Source organism: Terrapene carolina, unplaced genomic scaffold, assembly GCF_002925995.2.
Source record: "Terrapene carolina triunguis isolate 2854851 unplaced genomic scaffold, T_m_triunguis-2.0 Scaffold30, whole genome shotgun sequence".
Taxonomy (NCBI): domain Eukaryota; kingdom Metazoa; phylum Chordata; order Testudines; family Emydidae; genus Terrapene; species Terrapene triunguis.
The window spans coordinates 4810554-4829367 of NW_020664381.1; the positions used below are offsets into that span (position 1 = coordinate 4810554).

Below are 18814 nucleotides of genomic sequence, written 5' to 3' on the forward strand. Positions count from 1 at the left end.
CATCTGATGCACCTCCTAGCCAAAGACTTCAGTGTTCCAGAAAGAAAAGCTAATGTTGTTGAAATTGCAAAATACTTCTGTAACAACCACTTCGCAACAGCTGCTCTGAAAAAAGTGGGAGGAACCAAGCTAACTCTCCCACAAGATGTGTGATGGAATTCAGTAGTCGACCGTTTTCAGCGCTATATCGAGAACTGGCCTAATCTGATAACAGTTTGTGAACAAGATCATGAAAAAATAGATGGCACTGTCAAAGCCAAAGTTCTCAACATTGGGCTTAAGAGAAATGTTGAACACATGCTGAGTACTCTGAAGCTTATGTCTCTAGTCTTGAACAAAATGCAGGGAAAGAGCTGTTTTATTGCAGACGTTGAAATTCGGAAGGAACTGAATGAGATCTTAAAAAGAGAAATATGCAATGACAGAGTTAAATTATAAGCATTAAAAAAAATAAATGGGACAAGCACTATCTCCAGCTCATTTTCTTGCAAATATTCTCACTACTCGGTACCAGGGTGAAACCTTAACTGCCGAAGAATAGGAGTTGGCTATGATATGGACACCCAGCAATCATTCCTCCATAATGCCAACTATAATAAACTTCAGAACTAAGGGTGAACCATTCAAGAAATATATGTTTGCTGATGATGTTTTAAAGAAAGTCACACCAGTGAACTAGCGGACGTCACTTAAGCACTTGGATTCAGAGACTGTTGAAGTGCTAATCTCACTTTTAACAGCAGTAGCTTCTTCTGCCGGTGTAGAAAGAATATTTTCTTCCTTTGGACTAATTCATTCCAAATTGAGAAATCGTTTGGGACCTGAAAAAGCAGGAAAGCTTGTTTTTCTTTTCCAGATTATGAACAAACAGGAAAATGAAGGTGAAGATGACTGAGTTAGCTGCAGAAGCCAATATTTTAAGTTTCTCATGTTGACCTGGCTGACATAGTCAATTTAATTTTTGTTTTTTAAAAAAAAATATTTAATTTAACTGTTTTAGTTAAAACAGAGGCAAGGGTCACAGCCTACTGAGCCATTTTCATCATAAGCCAGCAAGGGAGGTGAGCAGAAGCTACCCTCCCTTGCACAGTCTCTGTTGTCTCCCAGTCTCAGTGATTAATCAGGTGGCAAAGGGGGAAGCCCGGGCCCGCCTTCTACACCGGGCTCCAGCCCAGGGACCCTAATAGTATCAGCTATGGTAGCTGACTTTTTAGAAACAGGACACGTACAATTCCCTGGGCCACTTCCCCACAGGAGTCCCCACTTCCTCAAGATCCACTTCACCCTTACCTCAGGGCCTCCTTCCTTGTGCCTGATATGATTTTACTGATCAGTCTCTCCAACAGCACAGCTTTCCCCTACAGCTCCTGACACACGCACCCACCTGACTAACTGGGAGGCTTTTAACTAGTTTCAGCCAGCCCGATTGGCTTCAGGTGTCCCAATCAACCTAGCTATCCTCCCTGCCTTCTGGAAAGATCATAATTGGCACCAGGTGTCTTAATTGACCTGGAGCAGCTGCTATTTTCTTATCCTGGTAACAGGGATTTGTTTAGCCTGTGGCTAATATATCTGTCTCCCATTACTTTACTATAGCCATCTGGCCTTGCCCCGTCACAATATATACACGCACACACGCGCGCACACACACACACTCTTATACTTTTATTTTCAAAGTATTATACTTCATGTATCTTGACATCTGTATGTTCTCATGTTTCTGGTCTACAAGCAAAGCAGTTTGTACTCCAGAAATTGTTGAAATTCCTTTACTCATATCTGTGATTTCCTGGAAATGATAGTTTATAAGTTTTAGAGCTGTGCCAATTCTTTACAACAAATCTTAAACTTACCCTAGATTTAAGATTCACCGCTTCTTTAAACCTCAGCCCATGGTCACAAGAATTTCAGAAACATGGGCAGAGACTCATGTTTAGCTTTATGTGGCCCACTCTGTACTGACCTATCTCCATCTGTTCCCCCTTTCCACAAATGAGCCCATCGATCCTCATCTCCCTTTCCACTAGAAATTTTATGGGTAAGGAATAAAGCCACAGGCTTTTTTCTGCATTGCCCTGCTTCAATAATCATTTAGTGTTCCCCCTCCCACTTTTTAATAGGGCACTGTATACCTGCTCCCTGCCGCCCAAAGCAAGTTACTCAGAGCAGCCTGTTTGCTGCTTCTCCTGCACTACTGTGGGAGAAGGGGAGAAGAGAAATAGGTACATCCTGTCCACCATAAAATTCTTTCAGAGATATGAAACTGAGATCTTTATCAAGAGACTTGATTTGAAGGAAGAGGAGCAGGGGTGAAAACAGCCATTCTGCCACCCCTTTCAGGGTGGCTGAAAGATAAGGTAGACGCAGAGGAGCCTCCTGGACCCAGTGCTATAGCAAGGGGGTTTTCAGGCAGAGGAGGGACCTTAATGTAAGGAAGGGAACTAAAAAGCTTGTTTGAAGGAAAGGCATTGAAGGGATTATGTGGGACTACGTACAAAACAACTATGCAACTCTTTAAGGTTAAATTTACTAACCTGTGAACTGAACCTCACAAGTTCAGTATGAAAACTTGACATGAATTGAAGCCTGCAGGCTTAGCTCTGCTCTAATAAATATCTCATCTACATTACAAGTAACTGTGTCATGGGACCCAGTTACAACACAATTTCAGTTTGTGATACAAATAGAACATTAGCCATATTATAACCAGGTCAGGAGACAATCACATTGTAAACGTGTCTGCAACATGGTTATATTTGTAGTGTAAAGGAGCCATAGTCCCCAATCAACTTGTTTCATCTAGAATCTAAATATTGCAGCCTAACTAACATTACTAGAACTGTTACTAGATCTCAGTTGTATATTCTAAAAATGTAATATACTAAGAAATATACAAATCTCGCAAACACGAGATCCTGAAACGCTAGCATGAAACTTGCTCACAAACATTCTCCACCCCGCAAAAAAACTCTGTATTAAAACAGGAGTTTATCCTGAAAGAGGGAGCAAAGAGAAGATCTAGACCAGCCTAAGAGATCTCAATGAAAACACAGGTAAGGAGAATTTCCTTCTCTTCCATCTATGCCAATACATTTCGGACCTCCCAAATCAGTGTAGTGCCAAACTGTAAGAAGGTTGCCTGCAACACAGTTACTGAATAACATATACCAGTTGGTAACTGAACATAAATCTGTGGTGTTCAGAGCAAATAAATACCGTAGAATATGTAACCCAGGGAGCTTGGCATATATATATATCTCCAATAACAATGAATACACCTTCTCAGCCCATGACAGTTAACTTTCCAGTGCAATGGACTTTGTCTGCAGAGAGTCAAGCTTTCAGACTTGACACTTTATCCACTTGGAAAGAATTGATTTGGATGATGCACAACTTCACCAACAGAACCTCTCTTTATTTTCCTTCTAGAGCGGAATAAACAGAGGATAAACAGATGTCCCACAAGTCTCAATTCTTTGGCCATTCAAGAGATTAGCAGCATTCTCTTAAGAGTGAGAGGGGCCTCTTGAACTTCTTGAAGCATCTGTTGAACTTCTTGGGAAGTCGAAATCAGCAACATGCCACACCCCAACTGATCAGACCAAGAGAATTTGGATTCAGATGAAAAACTGGATCCTGGCCTTGAGACAGGAGATCCAGAGTACAGGTAGGTGAGATGGAGAGATATCATCTATAGATGTGGGACTTGCCCCTGCAATTGCATGCTAATGTCCGGGTATGTGAGAGCGTGGTTGAGGCCATATTGACAGGTTCATGAAGTCTGAGAACCAAAACTATCTGGGCCACTCCAGGGCTAGGATCATCATTTGAACTGTGTCTTCTGTGATCTTCTTGAGGACTCTGGGTATCAGGGGAATTGGAGGGTAGGTATACATGAGTCCCAGTGCCCATGGAATCAGAAAGGCAGAGAGCTGAGACTGGCTCCCCCTCTGGAGCATTTGACATTCTGGTTGGATGCAAACAGCTCTAAAGTCAGGCACTCCCATCTGCAAAAGAGGTCTTGCATACTGGGGTTCATTAATGACCATACACGATTGTACTGCCAATCTACCAGGGGCCAACAAGTGCAGGGTGTCAAGAAGTTACTGCAAGAGACCCAGGGGGGTTTCGCCCAGGGCCACTTGCAGGTTTAAACTAGTGTAAATGGTGGATTCTCTGTAACTTGAAGTCTTACAAGTATGATCTGAGGACTTCAGTAACTGAGCCAAAGGTTATGGGTCTATTACAGGAATGGGCTGGTGAGGTTTTGTAGCCTGCAATGTCCAGATGGTCAAACTAAATGATCCTGATGGTCCCTTCTGGCCTTGCAGTCTATAAGAAGAAGTCACACAATCTCAACTGGGGTTTCCAGAGTGTCAGCCATCCTCCTGAGAAGTTCCTCAAAGATCCAGTAATCTACAGGCTGGTTTAGAACCACCATGGTCACTGCCTCATTAGGTGAAGAGGATGAGATCGCTGTTGAGTCAGGTTGACCTTCAGTTGCGTGAAAGTCCTTCTACTCGCTCTCTGCATCAGGTACATGAGGTGCCAGTGAGTGTGGTGACCATCTTGAGGTCTACGAGGGCAGGGTGACCTTGCTCTAGTTGTCTGAGAGGCAGTGGGAACCCATTCCCCACCTTGGGGCCCAGAAGGGGCCTGACTGCATGGGATTCTGGAAAACCGAGGTTCAGACCATGATAGGTACCATGCAGGGTATTACTCATGGTTGTTCCCACAGGAGGGCTTACAGGGACAGTCTCTGAATGCCCTTTCAGACAGCCTAGAGTTGTATGGGTCTAGGGCCTAAGGCAGACGTATCACACTGGTCCTCCTAGGCAGAGAAAGAATATACCATCCTCCATGGGTGGTGTAGATCTCTCGAGAATTTGAAAGTAACCAGCAGCTCCTGTGCTGGAAGTGCTGATACTAGCATAGAAAGTTTCTTAGCAGAGGACAACAATGGAGGGGCAGGTTGGTCCTATACTAAATCTACTAGTAACATGAACCACATTGGTACCACAAAGAGGCTCCGGGGCAAAGACTCAGGAAGAATGGTCGGTACCACAGAGCAGAAGTCAGTGCCAAGGTTTTCAGTATTGAAGGCAAACTAATCAGTCAGATCACACTTTTCTGGTGCCAGGGCTTACAGTGTTGGTGCCAGGAGGTCCAAAGAGCACTTCTATACTCTTGGTTTCAGTGCAGAGTGTGTCTGTGCTGACTGTTTCAGCGTCAAGCACTTTGATCCTCAGTCGCCAGTACCAAATATATTGACAGGTTCTGGAACATGTGCAGAGGCTGGTCAATGGCTGCTTGGTGCTGAGGCATCAGTAGGACCTGATCTGGGCCTCAAACTGCCTCCTAGGCTGGATCTGCTCAGATCCAGAGAGGGAGGATCTCCTTCTCTAGTCACCACAAGAGTGATGCTCCTTCCATCCTCTCTCATCAAAGGGTTGGGCTGAAGAGATGAAGGAGGTACTGACCAACTCTGTAGCACTGAAATGGAACTTCCTCAACCTCAAATGGGGTCTGGAACCCACAGTAGACAGACGGCTTAACTGGGGAGCTCTGAGAGATGGTCTGGTAAAAACAGTCTTCTTGCCTTCCAGTGCCAAGAAAGCCCTCACTGAACTTCTGAGGAGGAAAAGCTTGAGTGAAGACACCCTGGACTCCGGCTTCTTTCCAAAAAGCAGCTATAGAGCACTTTCATGATATGTGCACTTGCCCCAGACAAAAGAGGCACTTGGAGTCTCCATCATTGATGGGGATCTTTCCACTGAAAGAGGGGAAGACCTTTAATCCAGGGGATTTGTCTCCACCATGGACAGGCAGGTCCTGGTTTCGAAGGCAGCACATGGACTCGAAGACCCTAAAATCAATTTTTTAAAGTCAATGGACTAAAAGAATAAAACTATCTATCTTGAAAGAAAAAGTGTACAGCATACAGAGATGCAGACACTATAGATGTTCTGTATCATAGCCATGAGCAGTAAGAAAGAACTGGAGAGTGATTGCTGCCGCACTGCTCTTTTACCCTCAGCTTCAGGGTGACCAGAGGGCTCGTAGGTGCAGCATGGCCCCAGAAGAAACTGTTATTCAAAAGACTCTGATCTCATTCAGATGTGTACAAGAAGCGGAATATTTGTGGGCAATTATTCAAAGAAGAGATGATTTACAAAAATTGAAGCAGCAATATTAGATCTTGCTGTTCATAATATAGCACAACAGTTACCCTCTTTTAAAACAGGTGCAGTGTATAAACATTTATATATTACATTTAATAAAATTAGCAGGTAAAATACTATGTAAGAAACAATCACCCATAGACGGCACAGTCCAACCCTACATACTGTCATTTTTTTTTTTTTTTACTATAACATAAAACCAACACCCAAATATTTTACAAATCTGTAATTCCAGCTCTGAATTCTTTATTTCCCAAAATGTTTGTGTTCAAACTGTCTCCAAATAATTTTAATAAGCAATCTAACTGACAAAAAAAAAACCCCACACCTCTGTAGAACATCAACATTGTAATACAATGTCAGAAGGAGCACTACTTTGGCTTTGTTCCCCTTCCAGCGAGCAGTGTTTTACAATTGTAGACTGAAGTAAGATATAGTATTATTACACTATCAACTTCAGAATTAGAAGTTTTAAAATGTAACATGCAGCGGCTCAGAATCTTCCAGTCCTCAACATTTCAAACATCTATCATTCCACAGCTCATCTCATGATGCACTCAAAATAACTTCATTCTGAATACAGGATGATCAACACACATAAAAATATGTAATTTATCCACTTTGATCTCTGTCCTAACCATATAGGTGGCTCTGAGATTAAGGAGTTAATACTTGATAAATTCTGTTGCACAGTAACAAAAACAAAAAAACCCATGACACATATTTCCTTATTAAACATGGCCACAGATTTCGATCCACACACATAAGTATTTGAATTTGCCCAAACATGATAACTATCCCATCTCCATGCTGTCCCCATTAGCATGGTATGATCTCCCAAACATGCTTATTCACCAAGGTGCTTGTGGTAGCCTTAAAACAGGAGTGGATTCTCAATACTGTTTTTGGATATCCTTATGAGAGCACTTAGGCCTGGGTATACCACAAAATATTGTTGGCATAGTTATGTCGCTTAAGAATGTGAGAATGTAAAACTAATTGCAACCAAGCAGTTACATTCCTGCTCCAATCCAATCCAAGGAATCTACTTTGCTTCATTTGTTTTTTTTTTTCCATTATGTATCCCATTTTATGGGATTTGAAGCTTGGCCATAGTAATGCCCTTCGGGTTGAAACAAAATATACAAGTTTTGAGAGATCCACATAGCCAAAAAAGCGTATGATTCCTGGAAAGGATTTGAAATGATTTTTTTTTTTTTAAATCACACTGATTTTAGAACTTCCAATTTTAAAAAAAAAGCACAAAAACAAAGCATCAGCTTGAAGAATGGCTGTATATTGTAAACAGTTGAGGGCTACATCAACTCTTGTGAAACCCTTACAAAATCTAGGTCCAATGGTGATTAAAGATGAAGTAGTGTTAACTATTTCCTTGCTTAAAATAGTTTGTCAGATGCATACTTTTGTTTTGTTTTTTACATAGTGATCAAAAATAATACATTATTTTAACATTAAAATTCATATACAAATAATTACACAACAGGAAATCTGTAACTGGGAAAGGTATGAAAGGAGGAATATTAACAGAGACAAGGGGACTTAAAATAAAGCAATATGCTTTCCCAGCACTTTGACTGCCTGGCCATCTATTTAGAGAAAACTGGAAAAGAATCTACATTCAGGAAAACGGTTTTTCTACTGGACATTTCAAACTATAATTTCTAGACAGTAATCTCCAAAAGATCAAAGGTGCTTCAATGATTTCTACTCCTTTTGTAAATATGTTTTATGAAGGTTGTAATGATGCAGTTTTGGGGGATAGGAAAAAAATCCAAAGAAAGAATAGAACATCAGAATAACAATACAGATCTTTCTTTCTACAGGAATTTCAAAACTAGAATCACCTGTATGCATCGTCTTCTTTCAAGTCTCATATCATCCTGTGGGGGTGGGTGGCAGGGGAGAGTCCAGCAGCAAAACACAACACTGTAAAATGAAGAAAATAGATTAGAACAAGAGGCAAAAATATAAGATGCAATTACCCTGATAATCCATTTCTAATAAAGGATCTAAGACTTTAAAATCTTTGGGGACAGAACAGTCTTTTTGCTATGTGTGTGTACAACGGGACCCTAGTCACTGGTCATGGCCTCTAGGTGCTAGTGCAGGACAAACACACTTCAAAGAAATCGTATATTTACATGGAAGGAAGAAGTGCCTAGCTGTTACTGTATAAAATACTAGACATCAGGAGACCTGGGTTCTATTCCCAACTGTAAGTGACAAATCAGACAGTGCCCAACTTTCAGAGATGCTGCTCACCGTCCATTTCCCACCTCTAATTCAGCACCACTGAATAATCAGACCCTTAGCTAATCTGTGCCTCAGTGGGAATACTTACCCTCCTTGGCAACACTCTTAGATATCTTTGGATGTTAAGTATTATATAAGCCTACAATAATATTGTAAAACTAATAATGTTGAAATTCTGTATGACTTTACTGAATCACCACTACAGAAAGCTCACAGACACACCTAGCATAAGGAGGGATCGATCTCATATAGTCCAGCTTTTCTGCTTGATCTTGCATGATAAATGATCTAATTCAGCATCATTTCTAAATATTAATATATTGTCAGAACCAAAGAATTATGACTTCACAACAAGATTAAGCAGAAAGAAAAGGTGAGCTGTTAGGAAGAAAGCTGTTACTACAACAAAAATAAAGAGCGGAAAGAATCTACAAAGAACCAGAAATTTTTTTTGTAAGAATGGCTGATTTTCAAAATATGCTCCAATATATGTGGCCTTTACTTACTATGCAACTTATGCAAAATATCAAAATACTTAAGAACTCAGTATTTTAGATGACATTCTTTTGAATTATTAAACAGGTTAATTGTTTTGATATGCAAAAATCTGTGTTATTCAGATTCAGTGCAAGCAAGTTTACCTATATTCTACGTTGCATCCTCTGAGAACACCAAGTCAGTATTCAAGCACTTCCTCAGATACAAATTTTGAAAATTAATAACTAATCATTTTCTTATTAAGAAAACTAAGCCTACTGAACTTTGTCTCGTCATAACTTATGCCACTACCACTTGTTCAGTTTTCAAGCATGAAACTACGTTTTTAGTCTCTTTATAAACTCTCTTGGTGTACAAGTGGAAACATATTCATGCATTTCCTACATATAAAGTCCACTTTTCAGCACTTCTTACAGCAAAAGTTTTGTGTAACTTGAACTCATTCAGAGGAATTCAACAAAATGGCAAATTCAGCTTACGGTTGCGCCCAAGTTCTTAACGCAGAGAAAAAGTGGGACAGTGAGAGGTATTGAAAAGTGTAGAGGCTGTGTGAGAGCTGCATACTACAATAATGACAAAAGAGAAACTTGTGTTGTTCTGAAGGATAGAGCTGGGTGGCAAACTGGTGCAAGTCTGACACTGAATAGTTTCTTTTCATAAAGACTAGCGAGGATGAGACACGCAAATAGACTTGTATGCAATGTTCACCACCATGGAACATGAAAATGAAAACACATCAATGGGCCCTAAACTAGTGCCATTCACCAAAGAAAGAAATTTTGAGGTCCTCATTGATAGCTGAGTGAATATACTTGCCCCGTATAAAGTAAAAATTATATAAAGCTAATGGGCACTTGTATGAATTAAAGGAAGAGAAAATATGATATACCGAATAATGGTACTCCATGATCTGAAGTATTGTGCCCAACTCTGACTGCTACACCACAAGAGAGCATGGTCTTATGGGTAATGGGACTGGGAATCAAAAAAGTTCGAAGTCATACTGATCAATCTCTCTTTATTTACTCTGTCCCATAATGCAAGAAAAAGTAATAACTTTATAAAATTACCACATCCAGTAAAATTTAGGAATTCTCAATCTGCATCTTAGAGAACTGTTCCAAGTTTTACATAACCAATTCTGTCACAGTGGTGAACAGATTGTTCATATACTAGTAGTTATGTTTTCCATTAATTGCAAACTATTCCAGTACAGAACGAAAGAACGAACATCCCTCTCTTAATCCTGCATGGCTGCATATCTTTTTGTGAAGTGTCTGGCAAAATTCAGTCATGATCAAATTTGAAAAAGACATCACATTGGAAGAGTATCTCTCACACATTAAAATTCTAAAGCAATCCAGCGAGATTAGAGCAGACTGGAGCTGCAGGCAATAACGGGAGAGTCACTAATAACAAATAGAAAGTTATAAGAAAAGGAAATCAACAGTTATAAAGTGGGTGGATGTAACCAAGCAGCCACAACAATTGCAGTCCAGCATATTTGTTTTAATATTGTCTCCTTAACACTGTTCTAAACTTTTTCAAGTTACCAAACACTAATATCAGAAAGGTATGGGAATAGGATCAGGAGTATCAAAGAACTGTCTATGATAGGGGTAGGCAACCTGCGGCACGCGAGCTGATTTTCAGTGGCACTCACACTGCCCGGGTCCTGGCCACTGGTCTGGGGGGCTCTGCATTTTAATTTAATTTTAAATTAAGCTTCTTAAACATTTTAAAAACCTTATTTACTTTACATACAACAATAGTTTAGTTATATATTATAGACTTATAGAAAGAGACCTTCTAAAAACGTTAAAATGTATTACTGGCACGCAAAACCTTAAATTAGAGTGAATAAATGAAGACTCGGCACACCACCTCTGAAAGGTTGCCAACCCCTGGTCTATGACTTTCAATAACGCACATTTAACCTGTGAAATTCAAAGCCACAGAGGGTCAAAATAAAATTTTAAAAAATCGTGCTAGTTTTAAGAAGGGGCCAGATAGTTTTGTGACCAACAGTAGATATGTTTTTGCATAATTTAAAACAGAGGCACATGGACTCATGAGTCAGAGAATACATTGATCACCACAAGAGTCAAGAAGGAATCTCCCTCATCACACGCTTTGTTAGGTCATTAAGAGAGTAAAACTAACTTCCTCCTCAAGAGAAGTATCACTCACAGATTTCATGGAGTAGTGTCTGATCCAGTATGACCTACTTTACTGAATTAGAAGGGAGAGGAATTGAAAATAGGAAATGATGCTATTGTGGAAGAACAGAAAGAAACAAGGGATAGTTAGGAAAGAGATAGGAAACGGGGCGGGGACAAAGGATTGAGCATGACACTACAATCAAAAAGAGTTAATTTAAGAAGCTTCATTTGATCTGAAACCAAGACAAGAGTGGTCAACATAGATCAGATGCAAGTCTTCATCAATCCTCTAATACTAACACAGTTAAAACTTTTATTCAGGCTCTTATCTCCCAACTTAATTACAGTTGCTGCTTCCTCTGCAGAGCCGAGTGAATAATAGATTTTTTTGTTTTGGTGACCAAAGGGAAAAAATCTGGGGGGAAAAAATCAGTTTAAAATGAATATGCTTTTTAAAAAATTCTCTCACCAAGTTAAAAACCAAAACAACAACAACAAAAGTTTAGAAAGTGTTGAGTTGAAACAAAAAGTCGATTCAACATAAAAAGCCAAAACTATCCAATTCACAAATGTTGAAACTTTTCATTTCAACAATTCCCCAAAACAAATACTCAAGTTTTGGTTTTATGGGGGTTTTTGTTTTGTTTTTTTGACCAAAACTATTTGCCAAATTCAACCTGAATTTGAATAGCTTCAATGTCACCCCCCACTCCAAAATGCTTTTTTCAGCAAATTTACAATTCACCTAAAAAATGTCACCCCCCTCTATTTTAATCTCCCCAACACACACATTGCTCCTCTACGATCCATTCAAAATATAACGGACAGGTTCAATGTCCTTACCAGTCACTCTGATAGCATCACTCTCTACTCTAAATCCCTCTACTACTCCCCTCTCCACCACAGTAAACTCAATTTGGGGCTCATTTTTCCTACAAAATATTTACTCAATGTACTTACATGCTGATGAACACAATTCATCCTAGGATATACTATAATAAGATTGGGGTCAACATCATGTTACCCAACTATTCTTCACAACAACATGCAAAAAATGGTAATGTTCTGTAATGTAGACCCATCTATACTGTCCCTCCTCACCCAACCAGCCTTCATTTGCCTATTTGTCAGCATCTCTCACAATGATTTCTTCCACATTGCTCCTTAACACCATTCATAAAAAAAACCCAACTCTCTCCTTCTTTGAAACCTTTCTCAGAATATGTTTCTGCTGTGACCTCTATAAGAAATCAGCTAACCAACAACAGGTGGATTGTGCATGAGTCAGGATGACCAATTTTAAATTTTTTTTAGAAGTAAAATGATTTAGAACCATTAAATTGTGCAATGCTATGATGTCACTTTAATTACCCTTAGTCTTCATCCCTCCACACATTTCCTTTTTTGTATGTCAAATTCACTTACTGCATTGTGTCTCAAATTAAACTGAGCTTCTGGGATACGGACCATCTCTTACTACATATGAGCACAATGGCATACCCATCTTGACTGAGGCTTCTAGACACTAATAGAATAATAATTTTAAAAGTCCACATTTCATCATTTTAAATCTGGAGGTGTATGGGATAACTAAAACTTGATACTTTAGAATTTAAACTTGTGTTTTACTTTAACGGTTTAAAAAAAGAAATTTAGAGCATCTAGTGTTTAAAGTACTACATTTTACTACTGGATCGGACAAAAGACAGGAAGCAAGCAACAGAGTTCATGAACTATAATTAGCACCATAGAAAACATTTTCACCACAGCTTCACTGATGCTCTATAACAATCAAAGCATTCCTCAGAGAACAAATTTAAATAAAAGTTTTAAAAGGATCAACTCTCTGTCATACACAAAACTTTGCATCAGCAAACAGGACTACATGGATTTTTTTTATTATAATTTTTTACTTATTACAGATTAACTTTGTTTGCTCAATACTGTTGCACAAGACTCAATGGAAGCTTTCATAAATGATTGAAAGACTGTCTAGCTCAGGGGTAGGCAACCTATGGCACGGGTGCCAAAGACGGCACGCGAGCTGATTTTCAGTGGCACTCATACTGCCCGGGTCCTGACCACCGGTCCAGGGGGCTCTGCATCTTAATTTAATTTTAAATGAAGCTTCTTAAACATTGTAAAAACCTTATTTACTTTACATACAACAATAGTTTAGTTATATATTAAAGACTTGTACAAAGAGACCTTCTAAAAACGTTAAAATGTATTACTGGCAAGCGAACCCTTAAATTAGAGTGAATAAATGAAGACTCGGCACACCACTTCTGAAAGGTTGCCGACCCCTGGTCTAGCTTAACAGCAGTTTCTGGAAGGACCTCTATTCTCTATAGAAAGACTATTTTGTAACTTCTAATAGCAATTCTCCTGTAGCATACGCCAAATCCCTATATTCCGCCTTACAGATATAGGGCACAGCAGTCAAAAACGTGCAACATTTAGATCAATAGTCCTTGATACATTGATACCATTGGGTCTACGTTTAACATGTAAATCTGAACTTGAGAAGCATACATTATTAAAATCCCATGCCCTGATGTCCCTAGCCTCTGACTGCCAGAAGCGGGAGTGGACAACAAGGGACGGATCACTCAATGATTGTCTGTTCTGTTTCATTCCCTCTGAAGCCAATGCCAGGAAGACAGGATACTGGGCTAGATGGACTACTAGTCTGAGCCAGTATGGCCATTCTTACCCTCTTAGAGTAGAATCATCCAAGACTACATAACAGCAAAATCCAACCACCTAACAAACATGCAATTGACCAGATATTGGTGTAGAACCCAACAGAAAATCACTCTCTTGTGCTCCTTTAATCTATATCTGCAGCAGCCTATTCTTGGAGCTACATTGACAATGATAACAACAAGGAGTCTGGTGGCACCTTAAAGACTAACAGATTTATTTGGGCATAAGCTTTCGTGGGTAAAAACCTCATCCGAAGAAGTGAGGTTTTTACCCACGAAAGCTTATGCCCAAATAAATCTGTTAGTCTTTAAGGTGCCACCAGACTCTTTGTTGTTTTTGTAGATACAGACTAACACGGCTACCCCCTGATAATTGAGAATGATGTTGGTTCATACAGACATATTATAGGGAAACAATCTGCCAAATTTAAAAAGATAACATACGTAAATATATAGTATTTTAAATGGAAAACAAAATGTAAGTAAAATGCCAAGGACTACCAATGTGTCAAAATATCAATAGTAAGGACCCAATCTTACAAGTTCTATCTACCCTTACTTTCTAGGACAGGATCCTGAATACATACTACTGAGGAAATTCAAAATTATGGTTCTTACAAGCAACTGTAACTACCCTGAACATACATTTTTGGTATTACAGTATAAAAATCTTAACTTTTATTGTTCAATACATACATGTAAGTTACGATAATACACAGTAATACAAGATACATGTGTGAAAAGTGGCCAAGTTATAATTGCTGTGGGAGCCATATGGTGAATGAATTTGATTCTCGTGCATTTAAAAAAGTACATTTGTATATTTTACTTCTTTCAAGGGTGCCGGGTGCAATGGCATAGGTTCTCATATATTTTTACGTATAAATGGAACTAAAAAGATAAAATAAAACCTCAACCATAAGGATGCATTAGCAGATTTTTGTATTTAAAACCTTTTGAAATTTATTATAAACAAAATATACAAAGTACTGGTTGTTTCCATTCTTAAAGACCTAACAAGAGTGATACTCAACCAATATTTGATCACACAAATACAGAGTAACGTGTTTTATCTAATTTACAAAGCAAAATTTATCCGAACAAACAATATATAATCTAAGGTATACACTGAATCAAACATTCAAATAAAAATATTACATACATTTTATATCAATGTGTAAATCAATATATACAACTCCAGTTTTACACAACCTGCTTGCTTGTATACCTGGTGCACAGTACATTGAACATTTAGTAGAAAATAGCATACTGCTCACATTATTTGACTTTTCAAACAGCTTACTTCTAATCCAAATGTCTTCAAACAAGTCAAAAGGCACTTGTTTTTGAAGGCTAGGTGGTTTGGTATTGTGGAATAAGCACATTAGCTGGATGTTCCAACTAAGGCTAGATCTACACTGGGGGGGAGGTGGTCGATTTAAGATACGCAAATTCGCATAGCTGAATTCGATGTATCCTATTCGACTTACCCCGCTGTGAGGACGGCGGCAAATCAACCGCTGCGGCTCCCCCGTCGACAGCGCTTACTCCTCCTGATGAGGTGGGAGTACACACGTCGATTCGGGGATCGATTTATCCGTCTAGATGAGACGTGACAAATCAATCCCCGAGAGATCGATTTCTACCCGCCGATCCGGGCGGGTAGTGTAGACTAGCCCTAAAACAATCAGCAGTGGATAGGTCATCTCTAGGTTTCAAAATTAACAACCCATGCAACTGAAATATTCTCTTTTTAGGTTATTTTGTACATTTTACAGAGCTGTGCATGGAGTCATTTTAGTGTGAGTCTTTTGCAGAGAAATATTGGGATTAAAATAAGTGAATACAACTAGGTTTCAAATTGGTTGCATCCCTTTCAGATATCTACAGGCTTTGAGTGTTGGCCAGTTCAAGACTGGTCTAATTCACCTTAAACTTGACTGACTCATAGTTAAGGCTACAAGTTTGTCATGGAGGTCATGGAAGTCACAGATTCCGTGACCTCTGCAGCGGCCGGTGCGGCGAGCCAGAGGGCTGCTGGGCCTCCCCCTCACCCAGCAGCAGCAGGAGTTTGGGTGGGGCTCTCAGTGCTGGGGCATGGGAGGGGGTGAGCGCCCTGGGAGCTTAGGGCGGGGGGGGGGGGGTACTTCCTGGAAGCGGCGACATCCCTCGGCTCCTAGGGGGAGGCACAGCCTGGGGGGCTCTGCGCACAGCTTCCACAGCTCCCATTGGCCACAGTTCCCAGCCAATGGGAACTGCGGAGTCAGGGCTCAGAGAGGAGGCAACATGCAGAGCTGCCTGGCCACGCCTCTACCTAGCAGCGGAGGGATCTTGCCACTTCCAGGGAGGTGCGAAGTCAGCTAGGGAGCCTGCCAGCCCCGCCAACCCCCTCCCGCCCTCCCAACATCAGCGCGGGTCCCAGGCCGCCTCCTTCCCACTCCCCCCACCCCCCGAGCACCTGCAGGGGGTTCCAGGCCACCCTCCCCAAACACCCACGGCACCCCCAGGCCGCCCCCCTCCCCCAGATTTAGTCACAGGTATTTTTAGTACAAGTCATGGACACGTTACGGGCCATGAATTTTTGTTTACAGCCCGTAACCTGTCCATGACTTCTACTAAAAATACCTGTGACTAAAATGTATCCTTACTCATAGTTCACCCATAACACAAGCTTTCAATTTAGTTTTTATTTTGTATGTTCAAAGCAAATTTTTATATACATTTCTGAGTGAAATTTTTTGTAAATTTATGAATGAGCACCAATAGATCAAACTTGCAAAATTGTTATGAAAATTTACCAGGTCTAACACAAAGTCTACTTCACCATTACCACCACTCTGATGGTGAGAAAACTAAAATTTTAACTCACTGTTCCAAAAGAGATTACTTGCCCTCAGTGAATAAATTTTGTATGACTAGTTTTACATAGAATATCACTTTTGTATTTTAAATTGGACTTCAACTTGAGCTGCAGTTCTGATAATGACAGTATGTGTAGTCAGCCTCTACTGTGCAACACAAACATATCTTTCTTATCCGAGTTCAACCCAGGCAAAGAGAGGACTAATATGATGTGTAGCTATCATAGTAGAAGCTAGAAAGACGCCATCTATGCCTGTTTATTAATTCAGGTGATGCTATTCTGAATCTTTTAAAAAGTCTGTTCTGTAGCCACATATTATCCCTCAAGTCACACAAAATAGTAGTAAATATTTTGAAAATAAATCCCACATTGTCCAGTTAATATGATTCTAACTAGAATTAGCTTTCACTACTTAGTCCCTTGTTATTTTCACCTCAAATACAGGAAACAATACAAAAAACTGTGTAAGGATTAGCAAGCGTTGTTTTTGATAGCTAGTCAAAGGATAGAATAAATTTCTAACTAGGGCTATAGTTCTAGAGATTATTAATAACTATCTCAAGAAGAAAATGAAATCTTTATTAGTAATCTAGTGATTCTAGGTATATGGAATTCCAGCAGAATTTTTTTATGCTCCTATCCTGACAACATATAAAAATGTTAAGTTGGCTTTAGTGATTGGTTGACTAGACAATATACAATAAAACTGGGAACAGTGGAGTTTTATGTTGTTAAACAAAAGCAATATAGTCAGGTTTATAAGCATGGAGTAAAGATTCTGGTTACAACAGCAAGTCATGCTGCTCTGTTTACATTCCCATCCCCCATGCAGTGGAAGCAAAGAGATGCTTCAGCAGCAGCTGCCCATCCCCCAGCTGTATCAGCTGAAATATTCAAAACTACTGTTTGACTAACGTTGAAATCTTAAACCAACATGCTTGTCTTAGCAATGTTTAATGAGCTTACTGAATATTACAATGACTATGAAAGAGTTATGTTTATGTGATAATTGGAAACATTTCCATCTGAAATTCACATTGGAAACAAGTTATAATTACGTTTATGAAATCTGGATACTTTGCAGTAGGAGTTATTTCTGTGTGGTGGTAAATGAATATATTTTAGCTATTTACGTAGTGGAAGTTGCTCAAACTACTTCATAAATGATCTGGAGAAAGGGGTAAAAAGTGAGGTGGCAAAGTTTGCAGATGATACTAAACTGCTCAAGATAGTTAAGACCAAAGCAGACTGTGAAGAACTTCAAAAGGATCTCACAAAACTAAGTGATTGGGCAACAAAATGGCAAATGAAATTTAATGTGGATAAATGTAAAGTAATGCACATTGGGAAAAATAACCCCAACTATACATACAATATGATGGGGACTAATTTAGCTACAACTAATCAGGAAAAGGTTTTGGAGTCATCATGGATAGTTTTCTGAAGACGTCTACGCAGTATGCAGCGGCAGTCAAAAAAGCAAACAGGATGCTAGGAATCATTAAAAAGGGGATAGAGAGTAAGACAGAGAATATCTTATTGCCCTTAAATAAATCAAAGGTACGCTCACATCTTGAATACTGCGTACAGATGTGGTCTCCTCATCTCAAAAAAGATATGCTGGCATTAGAAAAGGTTCAGAGAAGGGCAACTAAAATGATTAGGGTTTTGAAACAGGTCCCATATGAGGAGAGATTAAAGAGGCTAGGACTTTTCAGCTTGGAAAAGAGGAGACTAAGGGGGGATATGACAGAGGTATATAAAATCATGAGTGACATCGAGAAAGTGAATAAGGAAAAGTTATTTACTTGTTCCCATAATACAAGAACTAGGGGCCACCAAATGAAATTAATGGGCAGCAGGTTTAAAACAAATAAAAGGAAGTTCTTCTTCACACAGCGCACAGTCAACTTGTGGAAGTCCTTGCTTGAGGAGGTTGTGAAGGCTAGGACTATAACAGGGTTTAAAAGAGAACTGGATAAATTCATGGAGGTGAAGTCCATAAATGGCTATTAGCCAGGATGGGTAAGGAATGGTGTCCCTAGCCTCTGTTTGTCAGAGGGTGGTGATAGATGACAGGAGAGAGATCACTCAATCATTACCTGTTAGGTTCACTTCCTCTGGGGC

General features: G+C 39.6%; 1 protein-coding gene across 2 annotated transcripts in view; it reads right to left on the bottom strand.

The window, feature by feature from the left end:
- The window catches only part of DYRK1A (dual specificity tyrosine phosphorylation regulated kinase 1A), a 112993-nt gene that overhangs the window by 62581 nt on the left and 31598 nt on the right, over nucleotides 1-18814 (bottom strand). For both annotated transcript variants that reach the window (XM_026651234.1, XM_026651238.2), the window contains exon 2: nucleotides 8048-8129. In XM_026651234.1, the coding sequence (XP_026507019.1) occupies nucleotides 8048-8057 (10 nt within the window). In that variant the 5' untranslated portion in view covers nucleotides 8058-8129. The remainder of the gene's footprint in view (nucleotides 1-8047; nucleotides 8130-18814) is intronic.